This window comes from Limulus polyphemus, unplaced genomic scaffold (assembly GCF_000517525.1).
Source record: "Limulus polyphemus unplaced genomic scaffold, Limulus_polyphemus-2.1.2 Scaffold24, whole genome shotgun sequence".
NCBI lineage: Eukaryota > Metazoa > Arthropoda > Merostomata > Xiphosura > Limulidae > Limulus > Limulus polyphemus.
The window spans coordinates 1,161,842-1,186,153 of record NW_013665634.1 but is presented as its reverse complement, the minus strand read 5'-3'; the positions used below and the strand labels follow the sequence as shown (position 1 = coordinate 1,186,153).

General features: G+C 32.2%; 1 protein-coding gene and 1 pseudogene across 1 annotated transcript in view; one reads left to right on the top strand and one right to left on the bottom strand.

The window, feature by feature from the left end:
• The first annotated feature begins 1,535 nt into the window (after window positions 1-1,535).
• Window positions 1,536-7,973, top strand: LOC106458765 (annotated as a pseudogene).
• Window positions 7,974-13,134: 5,161 nt separating this feature from the next.
• Window positions 13,135-24,312, bottom strand: part of LOC106458851 (uncharacterized protein C6orf106 homolog) — a 20,801-nt gene continuing 9,623 nt past the window's right edge. The window contains exons 3-6 of the mRNA XM_013918409.2: window positions 23,324-23,521; window positions 22,285-22,410; window positions 17,742-17,899; window positions 13,135-14,710 (exon numbers count right to left, since the gene is read on the bottom strand). Of these exons, the coding sequence (XP_013773863.1) occupies window positions 14,621-14,710; window positions 17,742-17,899; window positions 22,285-22,410; window positions 23,324-23,521 (572 nt within the window). The 3' untranslated portion in view covers window positions 13,135-14,620. The remainder of the gene's footprint in view (window positions 14,711-17,741; window positions 17,900-22,284; window positions 22,411-23,323; window positions 23,522-24,312) is intronic.

Below are 24,312 nucleotides of genomic sequence, written 5' to 3'. Positions count from 1 at the left end.
GCTCAATGAATTTCATTATTACCCATAAAACAGAGAGTAATACAATTTAATCATAATGTTTATAGTTTGTTTTCACTCAACTATCTTATAGCATGTTACTCGTAAATACATAATTCATCATCTTGTCTAAATGTTTTGTCTAATAAGGGACGATTAAGGAAATGTTAATAAAACAAAATAACCGATGGTGATAAGATTATCCGATAAGTAAGCATGTTGCAAGCTTTAGTTATGGTAAGATTATATGATAAGTAAGCATGTTGCAGGCTTTAGCTATGGTAGAGCTAAGTTTATTAACCTTGATTTTCTAGCCTTGTATAACACAATCTATTAATATCACTTGTGGGTGATTTCATCACTATCCCTACTATTAAGTACTATTGTAGTTAATGACAATAGTATATCCGCTTAAAAACTATAGATTATTGTTGAAAAGGTAGCGCATATTTGTGTTTATAAGGTTAAATTTATACGTTATTTGTTTTTAATACATAGTTTTAAAGTAACCTGGTGGTTAGATAAGCCTTATCTTTCATTGAAAAAAATCAATAAAAAATTCCTAATCTACACATTCCTTGGAATTACATACTTAAAAGCTCGACTCAATAAAAAATTCCTAATGTACACATTCCTTGGAATTACATACTTAAAAGCTCGACTCAATAAAAAATTCCTAATGTACACATTCCTTGGAATTACATACTTAAAAGCTCGACTCAATAAAAAATTCCTAATGTACACATTCCTTGGAATTACATACTTAAAAGCTCGACCCAGTTTTAAGTCTATGTGTTTTTGGTTTTCCTAGATGAATCATTTTACTGTGTTTTGTATCGTTACACAACATAGCACGACACTATAGAAAATGCATCATAGCTAAAGAGAAAACGCGCGAATGTTATTTGTGTGCACTAGGGAATTAGGTCACTGATTTAATTCAGTTTTTATTTTACACCAAAAGTTAAACATTAAATTTCAAATAATGCTTTAAATCTCACCAGACTAGTTTACAACTTTATAATGTGTTTAAAAATCAAGGCTGAAACTAGACCGCTTGCAAAAACAGACTGTGGCGCCACCTTTACACATTTTCCTACAAGCTTTCAGGAAATACCGGTAATACTTTGGGAATGAAACGTAGAATTAATGTTTAAACGTAATTGTCTTCAATTGCTAAAATATTGTTTAATAAACCTCAACCAGTAATTGATTTCAACTTTAGAATGAATTATATTAATTATAATTCTTATTTTTCGCATGCCATATTCTTCATTTTTTAAAATTTATATGTACTTTCAAATGTGTTCATCCCTCCTTTCTTTGTTTTAGTGGTGTTAGTTTTACTAGAATTTTAAAATTAGAAAACATAATTCACATTTACGTAGTCTTTACGACTTTTACACTATTGGAAAATATTATGAAAACACTGAATAAAATGGATATAAAATCCACTAGACCAGAGAAGAGTCACGTGCTGATAGTTTATACTATGATTGGTTGTCGTCATACCAATCAGACAGCACAAAACTAGCATAATGCCTATAATGCAGTCAGTCATACTATCCTCAGCAGTAGTGTGGATTATGCAATCTTGGCTCCCAGGATGGAAATGTCACATGACAAAGGTATGGAAGAAAAGAAAGTTTTTGCCGGTGAAGGCTACTCTGATTAAGGTAACCTTTTATGAAGTTGGTGTGTGTAACTAGTACTGTTGATAATAAAAAGAGTTCAAGGCAGTAAACCCAAACCCAGCAAATGTGATGTTAAGTAATTGGGTATATACCTTAGGTGATACACGAGAACCCAGTAGAGGCCTTGTCAATCACCAGTTTGTAAGTACGCTGTGAATGTTACTCCAGCACAGTCAGATACATATTCAAATTATATTAAAATGATTTCTATGAATGTAACCAAAAACAAAAAGACTGAAATGGGCATCAGACGTCAAACAATGGGATGAGAAAATCTAGAATAAGGCATTGTTTACAAATTCAAGTTGATTGTTTGTTCGATGACAGAGAAGTGAGCAGTAGTACAGTTAACATATAATAGCTACAGAAAAGCTAAAAGGGAAATAAAAACAGTGGTGTTGGAAATCTCCGTAGAATTGGGCAGGGTTCACCTTCCAGTAAAACGGTGACCCCAAGTATCAGCAAATATGGTGAAGTGATACCCGTGAGAAAAAAGATGCCAAAAGAACATTCGTAACCATGGCTTGGCCTGAACAAAGTACTGATATGACTGTATGGAAAGTTGAAACAGCAACCATACTTAACTGAACTGCGGGGAGTAATACAGGACATCTGAAACAATATTCAGATACACACAATGTTAAAGTTATAACAACATAAAAACAAGATGCATTGCTCTGTTTAAAGCACACACAAAATACTAGCACACCGTAGAACTTGTTCGCTTTTCTTTTGTATTCCCTATCATAATGTATAGTACCAAAGATAAAATGACCATTTAGTTCAGTTACTCGTTGTTTATGAGTAATGTAAATGTATCACCTCTGCGTTTCCTTAATTATTTCCAATACTGTATACATATCTGTAAGTATTCTTCTATTATTTGGGTTCTTGCAAATCACTCATTAATCACTCATAACTGATTTTGGAGAATACTTTTTTAAACGATTAAGTGATCGGTCATTCATAGTTTATGTATTAAATAAATAACGAAACAAACCTTTGATAAGATAATAACATTAAAAGTAACGAATTCACTGCAACTTAATTATAACATTATAATAGTTTTAATTGAAAACATTACAAATTAATGTGTCATTCATCGGTCTTATAGACAAATCATGTTCGATCGTGTTGCCCCCCCCCCCAGTGGCTAAACAGCGGGTTTCGATACTCGTGGTGGGCACAGCACAGATAGCCCATTGTGTAGTTTTGTGCTTAACTACAGGCAAACAAACAAAAGCTCGTGTCACCTAAACAAGTGACCATGGTAGGAAATTGGCGTAATTTTAGTAGCAGCCACATGGTATTCACCTTAATTAAAATTTGAAGAAAGAAATATAGAAGATTGTAAATTTAATCATCTAGATTGGTTCTGAACTTTAAAACATTTTCTTTATGGAGCTCAAAGGTAAATAGATAGGTCAATTTATACTTTTCATAAACTGAAAAACTAGGCATAACCCAATAGTTAGCGGTGAGGTATTTATCGTAAGGTCCAAAGGTTCTAGCCCACGACATGCTGCTAAACACCTTCTGCACTGTCTCCTGTGAGCGCGTTATAAAAGTGGCAGTGAATTCTGCTATTCAGTTAAAATTAGGCGGCAGATGCTGCTGACTGCTTCTCCGTCCACTATGATAAGCAATTCTAAAATAGGAATAGATATGGCTGAAATTGAACTTTGGAGTGTCTGACCTCGCCATTTAATTCTTGTGTTGCATAAGATGCCATTCAAGTTGAAAAACCCAGTACTCCTACTACTAATATACATTTCTAAAAATAATTTTACGGTGAATTTCCAATTAAGAATAAAGGCTACTTATCAAATAATATGGTCTAACAACTGTAGGTTTTAACATTTTTCTAAACAGTGATTTCAAAAGCTTGAATCCTTGTGATAATGTCTTACAGCGATTGGCCTTTGGCATCTAAAGTAAAGGCAATACCATAAAAGTATTGTTTAAAACACAAACCATTTTATTGAAGGTTTAAGTTCAAGGCTAAAACGCAGGTCTATAAAAGTAAACCAGTTTATGTAATTCACAAAGAAGATTGAACACACAAATATCATGAGCCACGTGTCTGTATGTGTAATATTTAGAAGTGTAAATGCAATAAACAATTAAGAAATGTTTTAGATTCTTGATTATCTGTTAAATATCAAAGTCTTCCTGTTGTTTAATAATCGTTTAATCAATCTATATTCAGATAGTAAATATCTACCACTATATCATATGTTAAAAAAAATGTCGAAATGAATAAGTTGCTTTCGAGCTTTATGCGTGTGTTCTGAAAATATTGTTAATATTTGTTTTAATCTGTAGTTAATATTTTATTTTTTTAAAGCTTTATGTCACTTGCTCTGAATTATCAGCTTCAATGGGTAAAAAGCAGGATAAGGAAAACACGAAATATTTTCTGTAATAATTTTATAGCTTGCATTATAAATATTAATAAAAATATTAGGTAATTGAAAGTCCATCTGTAATATCCAGTTGCTAAAATCCGAATTTGTGTGAGTAAATAATAACATTTGTCACGTGTATTTTACTGCATCTAGTGGAGAAAAAAAAATGATAATTTTGATGGTAAATAGCATCAATGAAACGAAATAAAGCCTAAGAAGCTTTCCACATTTTATCAGTAGAATAACATTTATAAATTCTTAAGTTTACCAGCAATGTATACAGGGCTTATAATAACAAAAAAATTTAGCACAATATTTTTTTAAGCAAGGAGTACGTTTACTAAACAGAAATAATGACACTCACAGGCCAGTTTTAATTTCTTTTTCGCCTCATGCATTTAATTTTTTGTTTTCTGAATGTTTTAAGTACTTTTAACTACTACTAATAACAGAACCCTGAATATCATCTCGAAGGGGGAAAACTACGAACAATACAAAGCATGAGAAACAATCAGGTTTTCTGTTTCGCTTTCGTTCGAGGACGCTGTGGAGTAACTAAGGTAACAGCAAGCTCAACGTTACACAGCTCTCAAAAGGGTCTCAGTTATTGTTATAGGAATAGCCAGAGCTAATCTGTGCTGTATAACAACTGGATTTGGCATGTGCGTTTTTTCTAAAAATCAAGTACGATAAGGTTTTTTAACAACATTGTACTACCCATTTTTCATACGCTACAAGATATTTGGGTCACGTCGCTTTATTTCAAGGTGTGTGATTCAGACAAATTTTTCAGCTTACCATGACAGAGGTACAGCCTGTACTGAATGGTGTAAGTTTTATCGTTCTTTCTATTATTAAACTTAGTAAATCATTCAAGAACTTAGATAAGTTTTAAGTAAAAGCGAGTAGAGTAAAATATATGTTAACTTTGTAAAACAAATAATAAAAAAGTTAGAATCAAAGTTTGCAGTTAGAAGTTTTAGTTACACTACAAACTAGATCGATTATTTTGTATTCGACAAAGGATTTTACTGATTTGTCGAAAGAGCATATCATATGGCAAAATGACAAATTTTGAAAAAAAAAAACGAGGGTGAACTTATGTTGCAGTACATAATTGTTTTTGTCTTATTTCATAATTTCAAACCATACTTGGAAACGAAGAATACATATCTATCCAATGAAAAAAAAAAGTTAAGAAAGAACACAGTGAAGAAACTTGTACTGATAAAAACAGCACGAAATATTAAGTCACTGTAAACTTTATCCTGTAAAGCGGGCGCTCTGGCTACCAGCATATCCTGTATTTAGGTGAAGAGGCCTAGATTAGAACAAATCACTAATCCTCCACAAGCCAGCAAGTGCTCCGAGAGGGATATAATTTTTCATATTTTAGCCTTCTCATCTAGATTGACTTGCAAAATATTGACTGCTTTTTTAAGTAAAGCATATTTATAATACAAATCTATTTTGTTTTTAGCAACATATACAATTTCTAAAAACTACATGAAATATACTGACAGTTACTGCAGTCATAAGACAATAATAAATAAATAAGTGCTGGTTTCTTAACATTTTTTCTTTTTTTGCGCATTAAACAAGCAAACCTGTTTAAAAACAGATAACCTTTCCCGAAAGACGAATGATAATTGTTTTCAATATTGCACACTGTGTAAGATTTGATTTTATATTTATACATAGTTATAAGAGTTCTTCACTAATTTTAGCCAGGAATTACTGGGGCCTCAATCTTCCTGGACCGGCAGGTGTATGCTACTAAGAAGACAATCGGTCAGGGTATGTTGGATATAGCCTTACTCACAGCCAACGCCTCTCAGTTGAAATACCTGCTACAAGTAGGACAACGTCATGATTTCTATCACCTACTGCTAACCCTGATCAGCATATCCATCATCCTGCAGGTTGGTGCTCATTGTAATGTATTTTCAGTTAGACCGCTATATTACTATATAAAATATCAGATATTGTGATATTCTTTGTAGATTAGATTTGCTTTCGCTTTAAACCAAAGGTCATAATTATACATTCTGTTTTTATTTTTTCTGCTTTCTGTTATCAAAAGGTGTCATCTATATTCAGGTTTTATATTTTTGTCTTCGACACTCCACGATTTCAAAATAAAAGTGATTATGTCAAAAAAAAATCACGTATATCTAAGTTACTGTTTGGTTAAATATACTTAATAAAATTCATCCGATTTTAGTTAAAATTCAGTATAATATAATGATAGATACGAATTTTCCTTGATACATAGTTATTCACGGATGTTTTATAATCGTTGTCTATTTGTTTTGTTTTCTTTGTTAGAGTTTCAAATACATTTAAAATCCTTTGGCAGTTTTTCTTTTGTACCTTTTTTTTTCCAAGCCAAAACCAATTTATAAAACTTTTTATTCTAAAATTCATATGAAGTGTAATAATATAAGTTATTTTGAGGTTTGAATAAATTTATAAATTGCGCATTACTAAGATCTGTCGAATATAACGTTTATGATTGATGATGAACTAGCGGCGGTACTAGCCTCTTCCCAATAAGGGGGAGAGGTGGTCTAGTCAAATTATTGAGGGGGCTGCACTTTACACTTCGTGGGCACACACATATTGTAGTATTTATGAAGTTAACCAGCTTTAAGAGTAAGTTTTGTTCGTTGGGTGCAGGAACTTCATGAAAGGTTAAGACACAGTTTTGGGTAACTTCAGTACCAGCTAGCCCAAACCCCCGTGATGAACTAAAGATCGTGGTTCAAATAATACATTGTGCATGTTTTTATGTGTCTGTGCTAATTATAAGCATTAGTTCATGTACTTGTTGGAGTGAAGTTTGTAGTTCCATGTTATACATATTTAAACATAAGTACAAACCACTAGTATATCTTTCGTGTTACGTGGATGTTGTATGGAGTAGTGAAAGAAATACCATACTTCCATAAGCAAACAGTTGGGTAGCCAAATATTGAAGACATTTTACCATCTTAAAATTCCCAATCGTTGATATAGATTCTACTTTAGTGTACAAGCACGTGTTTACATAAAAAAAAACGATGTAACCGATTCTGAGGTAGTTAATTCACCGTGATATGTACTGGATTTACAATACAACGATTTATTCTGATTTAATCCATGTAGATTTCGGCAGGAGCTATTATGATGGTGAAGAGCAGATTCAACATCAACAAAGAGTGGAACCATCGTCGAGCCGATATACTCAACAACACCCTCACCTGGATGATTTTCGTTATAACTATTCTCAACATTTTTATATCCTCTTTTGGAGTTGAAGTGCCTCAAGTTCTGGTCAACTCAACTCGAAAATAAAAGCAGGTTGTACGTTACTTTAAATGTTCATGTACATTTTGGGCCAACCAAACAAAACACTATTTTACAAGAAGATTTATTACGTTCACAAGATCCTGGTCTAAGGAATCTGTTTGCCCGAATATAAAACAAAACAGACCACCCATGAGAAGGTGTTTCAGTAATACTATTTCGATCGGAATTGTCATTATAACAGTCAATACTACTTTTTAGCAAGTATAAAATCAGTTACGATTTTGTAGGATATATATTAATTCTATGACGCGATTCTCATAAGTTTGAGAAATTAGTGAGGCTTAACCAGTTTTTTTAAATTGCTTTTGCCCTCTGAATATTAGATTGAGTGTACCCGAATACATGCTTATAGTTGTTCTGTATCCCAGATACAGACAGGCTTGAGGACTTGTAAATCTAAAATTCGGACTTCAATCCCTGTGGTGGTCACAACATTATTAATTTATTGTGTAGTTTTGTGCTTAATAACAAGCATAAGAAAAGCAAAAGTCGTATCATTGTTTGTACGTCTTGTGTAAGATTAAGATCATTTTAAAGTTAGTGTACATAAACTTTTGTTGATTTTCTTTCAGATATGTACGTATTGTGTCTGTTTTTTATTCTGAATATTTTGATTTTCTTTGTATTTTTATTTTTATTAAATATAAGAACAGATTTCATAATCAACTTCCTCTACAACATCAGCAACTAGGTAAGTAGGCTTCGGAACGATTGCAGAGTCGTTAATCAAATGTTCAAGCTAAAAAGTTTCAACAACAACAACAATTAATTTTGAGGTTAAAAACTTTTCATTTCACAATATAAACAGTTCAGATAATTTTAATTAGAATGTTTGCCACTTTATCTGAAAATATGCAATAGAATAAAGATCAATATTTCGAATCATCGTGGACAGAACTCAAACAATATAAACAGTTAAGATAAGTTTAATTAGAATGTTTGCCACTTTATCTGAAAATATGCAATAGAATAAGGATCAATATTTCGAATCATTGTAGACAGAACTTAAACAATATAAACAGTTGAGATAAGTTTAATTAGAATGTTTGCCACTTTATCTGAAAATATGCAATAGAATAAGGATCAATATTTCGAATCATCGTGGACAGAACTCAAACAACATAAACAGTTGAGATAAGTTTAATTAAAATGTTTACCACTTTATCTGAAAATATGCAATAGAATAAGGATCAATATTTCGAATCATCGTGGACAGAACTTAAACTCTCGTTTCTCCTACCATATAAATTTTGTGGTAAATTCAACAATCTTCTCGTTAACGGTTATGAGATTAATACTTTTGCTGTATGTCACGAGCTTTCCAAAACTATCACATCTACACCTTTATACTCTAACTAGTTTAAGGTAATAATTAACACATTTAGCATGGCGACTACCACAAGTTTTACCTCCTCAGTATAGTTAATGCATGCTGTACAACAGTGACAGTTCTTCGTATAGTATAACATTAACATAGATTTCTACGGTATTTCCTTTGATTTAATCAAATTCAACTTGTTAATTGAAAAAGTAATACAGGCAACGATATTCCGGACCAAGAACAGCGATACTTTTATACCTTACAAATGTTATTTTCAATTATTTTTAAATGAAATACTAAAAATAATCAGAATGTCCCCAACCCTAAAAAAAATAATGGAAGCTCAAGAAGTTTTTCGCTCCGTACTAGAATTCGTCAGTTCAACTGGACGATGAGAAACAAAAATTCTTATAGCAATTTATATACGTAGTATAATACTTTAAATTAATTTTGAGCCCTGTAAGCACATCTTTGATTTAATCGTCTGATCAAAGACATTATTATTTTTTAATGCTTATGAAGCGACTGAATATAAGGATTTTTAAGTAATAAGAATGTCTACAGCATTACAAGTTAGTCTCTTGTATAAGCCTTCTTGGGAGAACTGGATAACTGTAGTACAGAAGTGAACAAAATGGGGCACCAAGATTGTAACGAGATAGCTAACGAGGCAGATGTCCAAATAGGTGTAAAGGCTATTGTTAAGAAATATGTTCCTCAAGCGGCTTACACTCACTGCAGGGCATATTCTTTGAATTTAGTAATTTTTCGTGATTGCAGGGAACCGCTTGTAAAAAAATGGCCGCCGTTCAGACCACTACTCAGCAAAGCGCCTTCTATAATTCAAAGGGACTTTATGAAATGATATAGACGCAAAGACAAAAAGGACGATACAAAAAAAAACAAACAAAAAAAAAACTGTGAATTTCGGTGAGCTATCCAACCTGACTCACTCGGAGCATTTCTTAGATCATAAGCTGTCGTTGCCCTAGAAACGTTGGAAAAGAATGGATGCGTAAAAGTAAGAAGCAATACTAGATCAAACATTTTTTTTTTTATTGATTGTTACACTGGTGACCGGTCCCCAGATTTTGAACCCACTGAATCCTTTATCAACAATACTACTACAGTGGAAACCTTTGTTTGTTTGTAATTAAGCACAAAGCTACACAGTGGACTATCTGTGATCTGCCCACTACGGGTATCGAAACCCGGTTTCTAGCATTGTAAATCTGCAGACATACCGCTGTGCCACTTCCAAAGTTGATTTGGTTCCAACAATATCAAGGGCTGTGGCAAGTCGTCGACAGCAATATTGTGCTAAAACACAAGTGGATAATTACAATCTATATTAGAAAAGGACTTTTTATTTTCCCTTGCTGGAACTGCGTTCGCTCGGTGGCCAATGAATGCTTCCACATCTTTCATATCCTGGCTACGCTCCAGCTTACAATACAAATATTGATTAAATTACGATTATTTGAAGTATGATTGCAAAAACATTATAGAAACATACCGAATTACAGTTAGGAGAAGTCTCCATGGTACAAGTATACTCAAGTCTTCAAAACAAGGCATTTGTCCTGGTCATGAAAATTTTATAAATCTAACATTAAACTGATGTTAAGAAATTCACAACTTTCAGAATATTACATGGTTTAGGCCTAACTCTAGCTTTAACCTTGCTTCAAGCATGTGGAATTAGGTGAAACCTTATAAATTTTAATAGAGAATAAGAATTTCAATTCAGTGAGAGTGAAAAAATATTTTTTTTTCAAACAGTAGCCTATACGATCACCCAAGTCTCATTATTAATTACTAACCGTTATTTTACCTACAAATATATACTAACAGTTAACTTTTATCCTTTTTTTCTACTGCTAATCTGCTGCTATCTTCAGGAAGCTCCTAAAGACCCAGGATCGATCCCAGCGACTACCAAAACATAAATTATCCTTCATAGGACTTCCCCGAAAAGTGCAGCAGATATAGGTTACTAACTATAACAATAATCGATAAATGACCGTCACAACCTTAATTATGAGCTTAAAAAAACTGTTTCTTATTCTACACGTTACAGATTGTTAAAAATTAAATCCAGTTCTATACGGTCATTTAAAAACACGTTATCCAAGATAAATCTTGAAGTACATGTTAAAAATAAAGTTGAATATTTGCGATTTAAATTGTAGACATGTGCTCTACATGTTTTTAAATACATAAAATATGTCACCATTACAGCCATGCACAGTATCGGGCCTTTATTTATCCAATCTGTTTATTCTTGTAAAATGCCTCTGCCCTAAATTAACTCCTGATCCATGTACAGAAAGATTGGGCAAGATATCAGCTATTTATAGTTGAAGTACACCTTAGTTGTAAGTAACCTGTCCAGCACTCAAACGGATCTACAGTATTGTTATCAACTCATCTACATCGATCTCATCAACAGAATCCTCGTTCTAATCAGATGTATAAATACATTCTGTTTATGTGGTGTTGGAAGGGAAAAATGATGAATCCTGATGACACTTTTCCTTTATCTTACGTTGGATTGCATCCCCAAGAAAATCCTCTTGCTTCCCACTCCACAAACCCTTCCAAAGCATTCAACAGTTGCTTCTATCAATACATGTGCAACTTTAATAGTCTATAGCAATGTAAGGTCTCACACCTCTCAAGACTAACTATGTAGGGGGCTTCCTTTAGCACTATTATAACGTTACAGTTCATATAATGTTTTACCACCAAAAATTTATGTTGTCTCAAACAGTCCACAGGTTGTAACAATAAACGCTAGATCCATGTGAAATGTAGGGTTAGAAAAGCCGTTTCTAGATATAAATTCCATTGGAAACAGCACCAATTCAGGCTACTAATGTTGTTATACTAAGCATTAAGTAGTGTACATTCCTAATGTGGATATACTTAGGGTTGTATCTTCTTTCATGTCTCATTTTCCCACATTTTACTCTTGTCAAGTTTACTGAAGTTCCTGAAAAACTTGCTAAAAGCACAACATTCTCTGCAAGCATCAATTCCAATATACTTCATGGAGAACTATACAAATCAGTAATCTTGTCTTCCCTATATCCTGCTGTGTTTTAAAGCACAGCTCTTAAGTATATTACTATCAATGCCACATTACCCTGGCATTAGCTTAAAATAAATAAAATGTTCAAAATTGTCTAGTTAGTAAAGCCACATATCCATTCCGTTTTGTTGTTTTATGATGCAGTGGCTCTTAATTGCACTTTCCATTTCTGCAAAAGGTTTTCAGTACAAAAAGTTTGCCAAGAGACAGTGCATGCATACTTCAAGGGCTTTAACATAAAAACGTTATTTAAAATCAAAAAGAAAAATATCTCAAAACTTAAAAGTTGCTGTTGGATGAACAAAATGACATAAAAGTTTCTGTGGAAAAATATTCAATGATCAAGTAAATTCTTAGAAACAAAAAAATCAAAAAGTATTCAAAATACTTAAGAAATGTATGAAAATTACTCAGTATTAAACAGATCCAAAATGCAGTATTAAATTAAGGATCTATACTTAGTGAATTTTTCATTTCTATGCTACTCATCTGTTTTATAAACCCGAAATCAAGCCATACTAAGATATATATTAAGTTACTGAGCCTGTTTTAACTTATAGAAATAATTCAACCTTTGAAGTACTTTACAGCTTATAATTTATCACCATAAAATGTTTAGGCATCTCTGAAAAAGTTTCACTATTGCATTATTTATTCACCTGAGGATCACCATAGGCAAATAATTGGGTAAACAGCCGGGTCAGAGATTCCTATGGTTCAGGCATAGCCAACCCTAATTTTGAACTGTGGATCAGATGGAAGGCAGACAGTAACACCTGCCACTTGAAGTAACTCTTCTTAACCAGAATAGTGAAATTGACTATCACTCTTATAATGCACCCACAACTGAAAGGGTAAATCATGTTTTGTAGCAACCATTTCTCAAACACAAGATTCTTGGATCATCACTCCAATATGCATAGCACTAGGCCATTAAACAAGTCACTCTTTATATAAAGGAATTAATATACAGTATATAACATAATTTGAAACATGTAATTAATGTGAAAGTGAAAATGTTTTCATTAACTACCATTGAAATTATTAATAAAACTTTACTATATTTCTGTTAATTCAAGTTAATAAAATAACACAAATATGTATAAAAACCACTATTTACAAATAGCACAATAACATATGTACTGTAAATAATATGGTGTGGATTAATTTAGTTGTATTTGACATGGATAATTTATACCATAATTTGCAACCAAAAAAAGGTGTCATGAATAATTAAAACATGGTCAACACTATCCAGACTATATTGCCTTTTGGATTTAAAAATCTGAAAAATTCAAGTATCTTTATTAAATTCTAAAAAAACATCATCACAAACTCATCCTGTACAGTAAATGCTTAGAACCAAATTTTAAATATACTATACAACTGTGCATTTCATGTGGCAGCAAACAAGCATTTATTCATTACAATTCTGATGTCTAACAAAAGTATTGTGGTTCAACTATAAAGTTTCATTATTAAAAAAAAACTACTATTCTTTCAATTAACTCTAACATCACATACAAACTCAAATTATGGTTTGTGATAGACAAGTTTTTACAATACTGCAAGGATAGCAGTTAATTTTGCTTTCTAGCTTAGATTCTGTTGGACTTTTATTTTAAGAAAAACACAAAAACATGGTAATAATTTTGGAGAATGAACAATCATTATTATACCAGTATTTTGTATAAAGAAAATTTAAACTGGATTTACCCAGGTAATGCAATATGCTAACTAAGGTCAAAATAACTGTATCACGAAGATATGAAACTAATTTAAGACACCTAGAAAAATGCTATTCAAAATGTACATTTAAATTTCTTGTATTATTTTCATAATGTAAATAAAAAGGAAAGGTGTAACTTCTTATATTTATCTCAAAGTTAATAAGTACTTTTACAAAACCTATGAAACAATTTGATGTAAAACCTTGTAGAGTGTATATTTTGTACGTTTTGTCCTATGAAACATTCTATTCAAAACAATCCATTATAACATTTACATTTTCTGGCTATTATGGAGTAAAGCAGAGGTACTATATGATTAAAAACTATGTCATTCTTTTTGCTTATAAGAATTATAATGCTTTTGGAAAAAAATGTTCATCACTAAAATTCTATTCATCAAAGTTACTAAGCAGTGCAATATTTTAGCTTTAAATATATAAATCTTGAAGTGAGGAAGAGGTTCATTATCAAAGAAACTCCTGTAAAATAAAAGATGCTTTTTGTACTAAATAATTACTCTGAAAATATACAGTACAAGTAAAACTGGCACAGGATTAAAAGAACTTAATATACGTCTTTAAAACACAAAATAAAAAGGCTGTTAGTTTCAACCATCTAGAATAGCAAACCATTAATATTATTTAAACTGAAATTCATTTTAAAAACACTTCTCATACATGTACCAAGTTTTCCAAGTAAAAAAAATTTATATGATGGTAAATGGGCAAATTTGTTTTCAGTCCTTAATATCTTCTTAGAAAAATTCACTTTTTTTTTATTCAAATTATATAAACAACTATTTCCTTTCATATTTTAGATTATTATAGCATTATATATCCTTCTATTAATTAGTGTATGCAAATGCTTATAAACTTAAATGATTAAGAGAAAATGAACACAAGAAAACATTTTCTATCAAACACTGCTATATCCCTTACACAGATTCTAAAACACACCCACACTCATATTCATGTTGTATTAAAACATGAATATATCATAAAATAGTTTTAAATCTTTTAGTTACATCATATTATCATATCTTCTGGGGCATTCTCATTCCTGCTTTGCATTTGAGATGATGGTAGGGATGAAGAAAGCTGGGGCACTGTTGGTGCCTAAAAATACAATATTAAATTAAATTTTCAGTATTTGGATGTAAATAAAGTTCAATGAAAATAGAAAATAACCCATCTCACAGAGGAAGGTAAAACCTAACTTCAAACAAAATAATAATTGAGCCATTTGAAAGAGTACAACATAGCAATTATGTACTTCAATCTGGATAGACATAATGAGAAATAGTTTTTCTCAGCTGTTTAACATTTCATTATTTTACACATTATTGATAACTAACCAAAAATAAAAGAACTTACATAATATTTAAAATAAAATAGAGAAAGTTTTGAAAACATAAGTATAGAAATTTAATTTAAATAACTTAAAAGTGGGGGTAAACTAATCATCTAAATTCAAATAAATGATTTAAAATAACAGGAGCCAAATGATAAAAATACTCAGAACTTAGAACAGAACAATTCATGGACAGCAAAATAGATTGTAGCGACTAAAGGAATAAGAACTTTCACTAGAAAAAAAATTAACAAACTCAGATCAGGATTACAAAATGCTGGCACCTTTGGAAACACAGATGAAATAGTAGAGCCTGGTAAATAGTGAGACCACATTCCTTGAATCTGTTAGAAACAGATGTGCAGTAAGGAAGCTCCAGTATGAGCCTAAAGACCTGCTTCAGTCTTAATGCACCAAAGTGGAGCCTCAAACAATTAAACAAGAAGTGATTTGACTATAAAAAGTAATATAATAGATCTGACAAAGTACCTGAAGTGGAAAAACCCTCCTACACCTCATCATAATATAAATCACTCTGTCAAATGTATTAGAAACCATTACAATTTGTTCATCTCTTCCAAGATTTTTTTTTATTGAATAATAACTTCCAGAACCTTTACTGAATCAACTGGGGCAGAGGAACATTATTAAAACTCAAATCCTCATTGACCAGTTCTCTAGATATAACCATATATTGAGACTTACTAATATGTAGATCCAGGCAGTTGTCAAGAAGCCAAACTGCAATACTTAACAATACATAATTCACAATTCTAAAATATTCAGCAAGAGTATTAGCCTGAATATTAATAACATTGTTGGCTTACAGGTTAAAAGTGTCACTTGGACATACTGAAAGTAAACAGTTTACATAAATAATGACCAAGAGAGGCCCAAGGTTTGAGTCGTGAGGAAATCCACAAAGAAGAGTAGAGAAAAGGGACATTATACCACAAACTGTAGTGCAACATTGCCTATTAACCAGATAGGTTTTTAGAATATTACAAATAATACTGCATATACAGTAATGAGTACACTTATTAAGCAATACTATGTAATTCACACATTATACATTATTAACAAGTTCAGTTAAGAGATCAATAATGGGATCAGAAGTAGATTCAACCACTGAGGGTAATACATCATTCCATCCAGCAGATGAAGCACTTGAGAGTACCTTAATGGCTACACGAGTTTTAGTCTTAGTTTAAAGAAGGAAGATAAAGAGACTGAGCTGCAGGCTTATCCTGACATTCAGTGTTTGTAGGAGTTACACACTGTCCAGAGAAAGAATTGTTAAAAGTATTATTAATACCATCAGGATCAGTAACACACACACATGTATATCTGTCTGTCTGTGCATGTGTAATATTAGCATTACTTTTCCAAGTTCTACCCATTTGTTTATCAATGGACTGCCAACTGGCATGTGCACAAAGTTCCCATCCTCAAAAAATTTATTGAAATACCTAGCCTTATGATCAGCAGTTTGACCTCTAACAAGCACCTTAAGCTTCAAATATTTGTTATTAGTTAAAAGATTATCATCCCTTTAAACAAATAAGTCATTGCATATGCCTAATCATACATAATAGTCACAGACATCCAAGGAGGATATCTAGTATCATTTAATTTAACAATTTGAACAAATGGAAAATGCGAGTTATAGAGCTTGCAATAAGTGCTTGAAAAATTAAATTAAATAAAAAAAAAGAGGAAAAAGCTAAATCAACATCAGGTTCTTCATATATAATAGAGCTCCAACAAGCTTACTCTTACAGAGCAGCTTATAAATATTCAAAAATTTTAAAGATTGCTTCAATTTATTAGTATGTCAATGTTTTGTCAGGACTTGTATATGCTGTTATATTAGTATGGACAGAAAATTATATTAATACAAAGGACAGTCTTGCAAATGCATTTAGAATACTTTAGGTATACATTAAAATTTATACATGTAACAAACAGATACGAAAATACCTAAAATCTAAATCATGTTCCCAGTACTCTACAAATTAACTTAACAAAAACTTGTGAAAACATTGTATATTTACTAGTATGTTAAATTTGTAATATATTTTTCTTCATTATATATTCAGGCCATCTTCAAACTCTGCCATTTCAAAGTTGGTTCCTCATCACCAAATTTGATTTAATGATGGCAATTACTTGAGGTTATGCAAATCCAAATGTTTGTCTTTGTTATCCCAAGTATATATTTCTAAGTTAAGTATGTTTCCTCACTTATCCACCACTATAAACCAAAATGTTTAATATTTTCGTATGAAACTTCTTGTAGAAAAATAATGTAACACTTTGAGTTAAATGTCATTCTTTTAGTGAAGTGCACTATACTTGTTGTGAAGTATATACCATCAGGACCCTACAAGTTAGCAATACTGTTCTATGGCACAAGTCAACCAGCAGTCATCAAAGCTTCAACCAAATACTACAAAGTTACACCTTTTCTCATTCTTGAACACAGTGATCTAGGTTCTTTGGGTAAAGTAGTTTCTGCTCTTCTATCCAAGTCACCAAAAACTATTGACAAGAACAGTTTTGACTTTTCTGATAACATTAAACCGAGTGGTGTCACTTTTCTAATGGAAAATGCACCTCACAGGATAGTACTTATGAAATGTGTATTAATCCTAGAACTTGTGCTTTTTGAAATGCAATAATATATATATAAAATTCTTCTTTAATGTATACATATCTTATAGCTGCAAGCTGCACAAAAATAATAGATAAAAACAACAATGTATTTTCGAACTGAACAAAACCAAAGTGACTTACTTCAAGAAATGTACTTCTGACAGGAGATGATGGGAGACTGCTTGAACAGTTGTACAAAAACTTTGTTGGTGATGATGCCAAACTAGGAGAACTAATTGAATATTCATTAACATGTGCTGGAAAAGATTCTCTATCCATGGGATGTTGTGATGGTGAGACTAGAATATTTTACAGAAGTTATAAAAATAAAACTTGCTTACTGTAGTTCACTTCATTACTATAAACACTTAGTATTTCAATACAAAATGCAGAATGCTTTTAATACAAGAACACTTGGAAATGAATAAATATTCTGAGTACAGGTAAACATGACTGAAATGATTACACTTATTAAAAATAGTGTAAATTTTATGCTTTAGAGAAGAATCTAAATGTTATTAAATACAATAATTTAATAGAGACATAACCTTCGCTCTATATTATTATTAATCACAGAAAAACTAAGATAATCACCAAGAGAAAAAAAAATGTTCCAAGTTGGACCATAGTAGGCTTGCACTCCAGCTAAAGCAGAGTACCCTTATTTACCAACATCATTGGAAACATTACCTTAAATAGTTCTATCTTATGTACATAATACTTCTAATTTTATTCTGTTCCTTCTATGAAAAGTCCAAAGTTGCTGCCCAAGAAGGACTATTATATGTAAACCAACACTCGCGATATTTAAACTTGCATAATCCATATACTAATTTGTTGTGAAAAACCTATATATTGTAGTTATATCCATTAAAACAAGTTATACATTTCATAGGATAAAAATCCAGATTTTATGCTTACTACCTTGAATAATGGCTTGAACAAAGCATTCGCATTTACCAATAATGGTGTAAAACCATAATCTGTAAAAACTCCAATACAAAATCATTAAGTGTGGTATCCAAGTACACCAACATCCAAGTCTAAAGTATCTAGAGAATACAGATTTGGGAAATGTTACACACGGAATATGTCAAACACTGACACCAAAGAAAGAACAAAAGTGAACATATACTAGTGATATGTAGTGCATTTTACTTATTGGCTAGCTTACAATTTCTGTTGGGACTTTTACCAGTGCTGGGATGAAAAGGAGTCATTCGAACATCAAGACAAGAGAGATAGAAGTAAGCAACAAAAGCGATCTAGGCTAGTGTGGGTATCCCATTTTTACAGCCAGCAAAATCTTTAACGTGGTACTACTGTACATTCAGTTCTAATACCTCAAACCACTTTCTAGAAGATGCTGCTTTAATTGTTTGAACAGGCAAACTTCCTACAAGTTCACACAAAAACACACGTTCTAGCTTTAGATGTAAGTTGCAGCATGTATAAAAGGATTAGCGCATGTTTAGGACCTTTTAATATCCAATTAACAAAAATGTCTTAAATATATGCAGACCTATACAAAAACGTAGAAAAAAAAGAAATCAGAATATGCCTGCATACAAAAGTATTCTATACTAAACATGAAAGGACAAAATTAGTAGCTATTTCAGCTATGACATAAGCACTGTTACATAACTCCTTATAGAAACAACAGAGTTTAAAAGATTTGTTGAGTTCTAGGACTAAGTAGTTCAGTCTTTTTTTTGATCAGGCAAACACTTGAACTGTACATCACCACCCACAATGTTACTTCATGCTGGCAGGTTGGGATGAAGTCTTTAAAACTAATGGGCAGTTTACCTTTGTCCTCTCGTGAATGTAATAGACTACCAGGTAATTCACTAGAATTATGGATCCATTAACAAATTAAGATTGAAAACCCTTGTCAACAACATGTGATGAGTTAGAAGTTCAACAAACAATAAAGTTAAATGTCAAAATCAATTCGACTATGACCTGACCTTATCCTGGAAAAAGTTTTCTGGATATGGACTATATGGTACACATGCCATAATTTACTTCACCCATGGAGAATGTGCTCACCACTATGACGTCACAGCATATCTGACCTGAGTGCTGGCGAATATTTCATTCACATAGATTTATATGGTACAAGGCACATGCAGCTACAGTAAACCAGACTTTTGACTATGCCAGCCCATGCTAACATTTTACCAGTCAGCAAATTTCATTATTTTACAAGCACATAACATTCTCTCATCCTAACATTATGCAAAGTCTAAAGCATTTTCTGCCTTAGAGCTCTGGAAGCCACTAGCTGCTTCACATGTTGGTTATCACATCTCATTGGTTCATATTACAGTACAACAGGCCACCCTACATTTCCAGCCGGCTGTACATATACCAAATGGTTCTAGGACAAATGCCCCCACAGGAAAATTACCCCTGAAGCCATATCTTCTTATATTAATATAATGGACTAAAATAGGAATAAATAACACATTTCTTATCTTTATAAAAGAATGAATTATCTAAAACTGTTTAACCTTCTTACCCTGGCTATCCTTTACTGTGCATGTCATGAGGTTTTAGTGACTTACGTTCAAGTTTGAATTCAAGTACTTTTTTGTTTATGTTATACCAGTTAGTAAAATTGTGGCTAATAATCCATATTTTAACAGCATACAAGTTTTAAGTTCTTAGCCTTACAAGGCAATATGTAAAAAAAAATCCTGAATTTCCCCTACAAAACTACAATTTGTTGGACGTTTTGTGAACTTACATTATATAACTTTGCGTAGTTCAACATTTTTATTTTATTACAATAAACAAAATTTAACACGAAACCTGTGTTATTAACATGAAACCTGTGTTATTTTCTCCTACTTAAACAGTTTTAGACAGTTCATTCTTCTATGAAATACAAGAAATGTGTTTTGTTTTCCTATTTTAGTCAGTTATATGAAATATAATAAGATATGGATGAGGGAGAGAGTTGTCTAGGGTGCAATTTTCCCAACGAGAGCAGTTGTCAGGTTACTATGCCAAATATTACATTCATCCATACTATGCTCGCCTGTTTGCAACAAGCACAAACTACTTTACTGCATGTCAAGTAGCACCCAAGATAGGTCAGGGTCCTTTCAGATGCTGTTTCTAGAGCTCATGACTGGTCATTTGTGGTTTCCATACAAAAGAATTGTCGCTGCTCATATGGTTCATTGTTATTGTTGCTGCAATGGCTTTAACTGTTACATGTTGTTCAAGATTAAAACATTCAAAGAAAAAGACATGACCTCACATGTTGGCAAGATAATCCAGTGGCATTTCAACACTGCCGACCTTGGTAGTATTGTGTAAAAAAGTCATAATCTTTCAATATTGTTATCCAATATACAATCATACCTTCAGGAAACTTAACAGTCTTTAGTAATTTCACTGACATATTATCAACATAAATGGTGAACTTCTTACCATATTAATAGTTGTGGTAATGTCTGGTAACTTCTACAACTAAGAGCAGTTCTTATTTGTCACAGTATCAGCGCTCGCATGAGAAACCAACATACAACTTGCATACCAAATCAGTTACTCCATGCCTTCCCAAACTTACAACAAAACAACACCAATTCCACTATCACTTGCATCTGTATCCAGGATGAATGGACAATAATAACAAAGATAAGCCACAATTGATGTTCCACCAAGGCACACTTCAAGGACTGGAATATACATCTTCACATTCCAATATCCATACAAAGCATGCATCAACCTTAGTCAGTGCAGACAAGTGTGTAGCCATTTTGCCCATGAACCATTGAAAATGTAACATGCATGTTTCTCATTTATTAGAAGTTAAGAGCCAGTCCTGGACCACTGTAATCTTCAGCAGGATAAGTGGACACTCCAACTATACCACCAATTTGATCAAGAAACTGCACTTCAACATTTAAGAGTGTGCATTTTTCAGGTTTCAATTTCAAGCGAACATCCTTGATGCACTGGAATACTACTCCGAGCTGCAACAAATAGTAACTATTTCATACACACAGATGAGAAATCTCTTTCATTGCAGTCTTCCAAACGTACATTGCACCAGCCTCTCGAAAGAAGCAAACACATTACACAGGCTGAAAAGTATAAAGCAGAATTTATATAATCCTTCTTAAGTGATGAAGGCAGACTTAGATCTACTTTTGTTTTCCAGTTTGAATTGCCTTCATCCAGAATCCATATCTTGTGTACAAACCAATATATGCCTTCCAACATTTCCAAACATTTATATGTGCACAGTAGAGGATGGTATCAACTTCGGTTACAATATTAACCTGTATAAAGTCCATACAGAACCTTTGTGTTTATTTCTTCTTCAACATCACTGAAGATGGCCATGCAGTCTTTGAGGGTTGTTTTACTCCTTAATTCAACATACGCTCAATTGCATCACTGAAGAAAATGCCTGCACAGAAGACTTAGACACATGCCAGGGCACATCATAGTGAAAAGGTTCACAATTAAGAGTTCTAAATAATTCAGAGAAATATACTGTTGCTAAAAGTGTTACAAAAATAGTAATAATAAGAGCTCTATAGAAATAAGTCATGCCAATTGTTCAGATATTAAATCAAAGAACAAAGATCTTTCTGCCCTTAAACATGCACTTCTATATAAAAACAGATGTATGTACACTATCACATAACAGATAAGTACATACTAGAGAATGGATTTGTTGGAATTGGAACACTCCATGGAGGCTGACCTAGATGGCAGAAGGCATCCATTTGTTGAGTTAGACTGAGGATTCCTCCCTCTGCTACTGTAACTATAACCCAAATCACTTCTGTAAAAAAGTGCAAAATTATTCAACTAAACATATGTTCTTGGTTAACATCAAACTGAAAATTCAGATTAAACTATCAAAGTATTAGCAGGTTACATGGAATACAAGCAGAGTAAATTAACAAATGTCTTTTCTTTCTAAAAATCAAGTTTGAGTTTTAACCATAACGTATTCGATCAGTCCAACCTTTTAGCTAGGAAGAGATGGACTACAATGGGATTTTCCAATTAAAATTTATTTGGGAATTAACTTTTTTTCATGCATAAATTTAACATATGATTAATAATGAGTAGAAGGCCCAGATGAAAAGTTTTGGAGTTGGATACGACCCACAGCTGGGCCATCAGTCAGACAAAGATGTATTACATATTTTTAATATCTTCATTAAAAACATGTAGTTTTTAAGTCAGTTTACAGATTTTAAGCAGTATCATAACCATGCTAAATACAAAGGGACCTTACATAACTCATACATACAAGCTAAATTTCTCAATCTACATTATACCAACATGTTTATAAGAAGTTTAAGACAAAAAAAACCTCAATAAAATAAAACTATGCTAAAAACCTTAAAGAAAACAAAACGTTTTTCATTTTTTATCCTTTTCCTTAGATACCTTCAGTCGGTATATCATTTTATAAAACATGTTTCTTATCTAAAATATATGATCCACAGTACACAAGTTTATTATATTTTTCTTCCCCTCTTTAATTTGCAATCAAATGTGAACAAATCACTATTTAACTACCTCAGAGATAAATACATGTTGGATGGAAAGACAAAATAGGGTGAAAAAATATGCAAGATTTCTCAAGGGCATAGCGTACATATACTAATAACAATAAAAAAAAAAGAGGACTTTATAGGGATGTAGTGTTACATTGTAATTTTATAATAGCTTTGTGCACCTACCTCCAAAATACTGTCCAGTTGCTGTGCTCATCCTCCATTGGCCTTGATAAATACCTGGCCGATCTGGACTCATCATTTCTATGGACACATCAGCCGCTTCTTTAGGTTGCAAGGGTTCAACTATAGCTCGGTCCTCAAGGCCCAGGTGATGACCATTTGTAAACTTAAGACAACATCCTGGTGGCCATGGCTCATTTCCTGTTATCAAACAATAAGAAAAAAATCATTTATTAGTTTTGCATTAAAATGTGCAAGATGTAGCACCACATTAAATTTTATAATTCATATTATGAAACTAGCAATACTTTTTTAAAAATAGATAATTTACAGCATAATTTCTACCTTGTTTGGTAACTATATACATATCTTGTTTTCATAAAAAGCAAACAAATTAATGCTTACAACTTGTACATAACCCACTATTAACCCTGCATTAATCTTCTGGAAAAACTGTCTATAGTCACTCTACCGAGGTCCGAGTGAACCATATCATAAAAAAATTCAGTTAAAAATATTTAAATAATAATAAACTATAATTCTGTAACTGAAAAACACTAACACTCAAAATATTTTCCTTTATTAATCAATAAATGAACATTGAATATGACAACGTGTTTCTTTTTCTACCACCTAAACTAAGTGTAACAATTTAACACAAACTAACTGAATACTGAAACTACAGAGAACAACAAACATGCATGTGCTTTCATCGGTTGGCACTGATGTTTACAAAATATCTGGGATCTGTGAAAACCCCAGAAGACTAATGTGGGTTAAAACTGGTTCCCCACCCCCTACATTGCTTTTGTACAAATCTCACTTCACTTATGAAATATATTTGTTGTTGTTTTATATATGCTTGCATTATATTCAAGGCTGGAACAAAAACAACAGTAGTTATATATATGGAAGAAAAATAGCAGGTAAAGGAGAGTTTGGCTACAAACATTATGCAAACATACTAAGCCTGTTTTTTTTTTTTTTTTTTT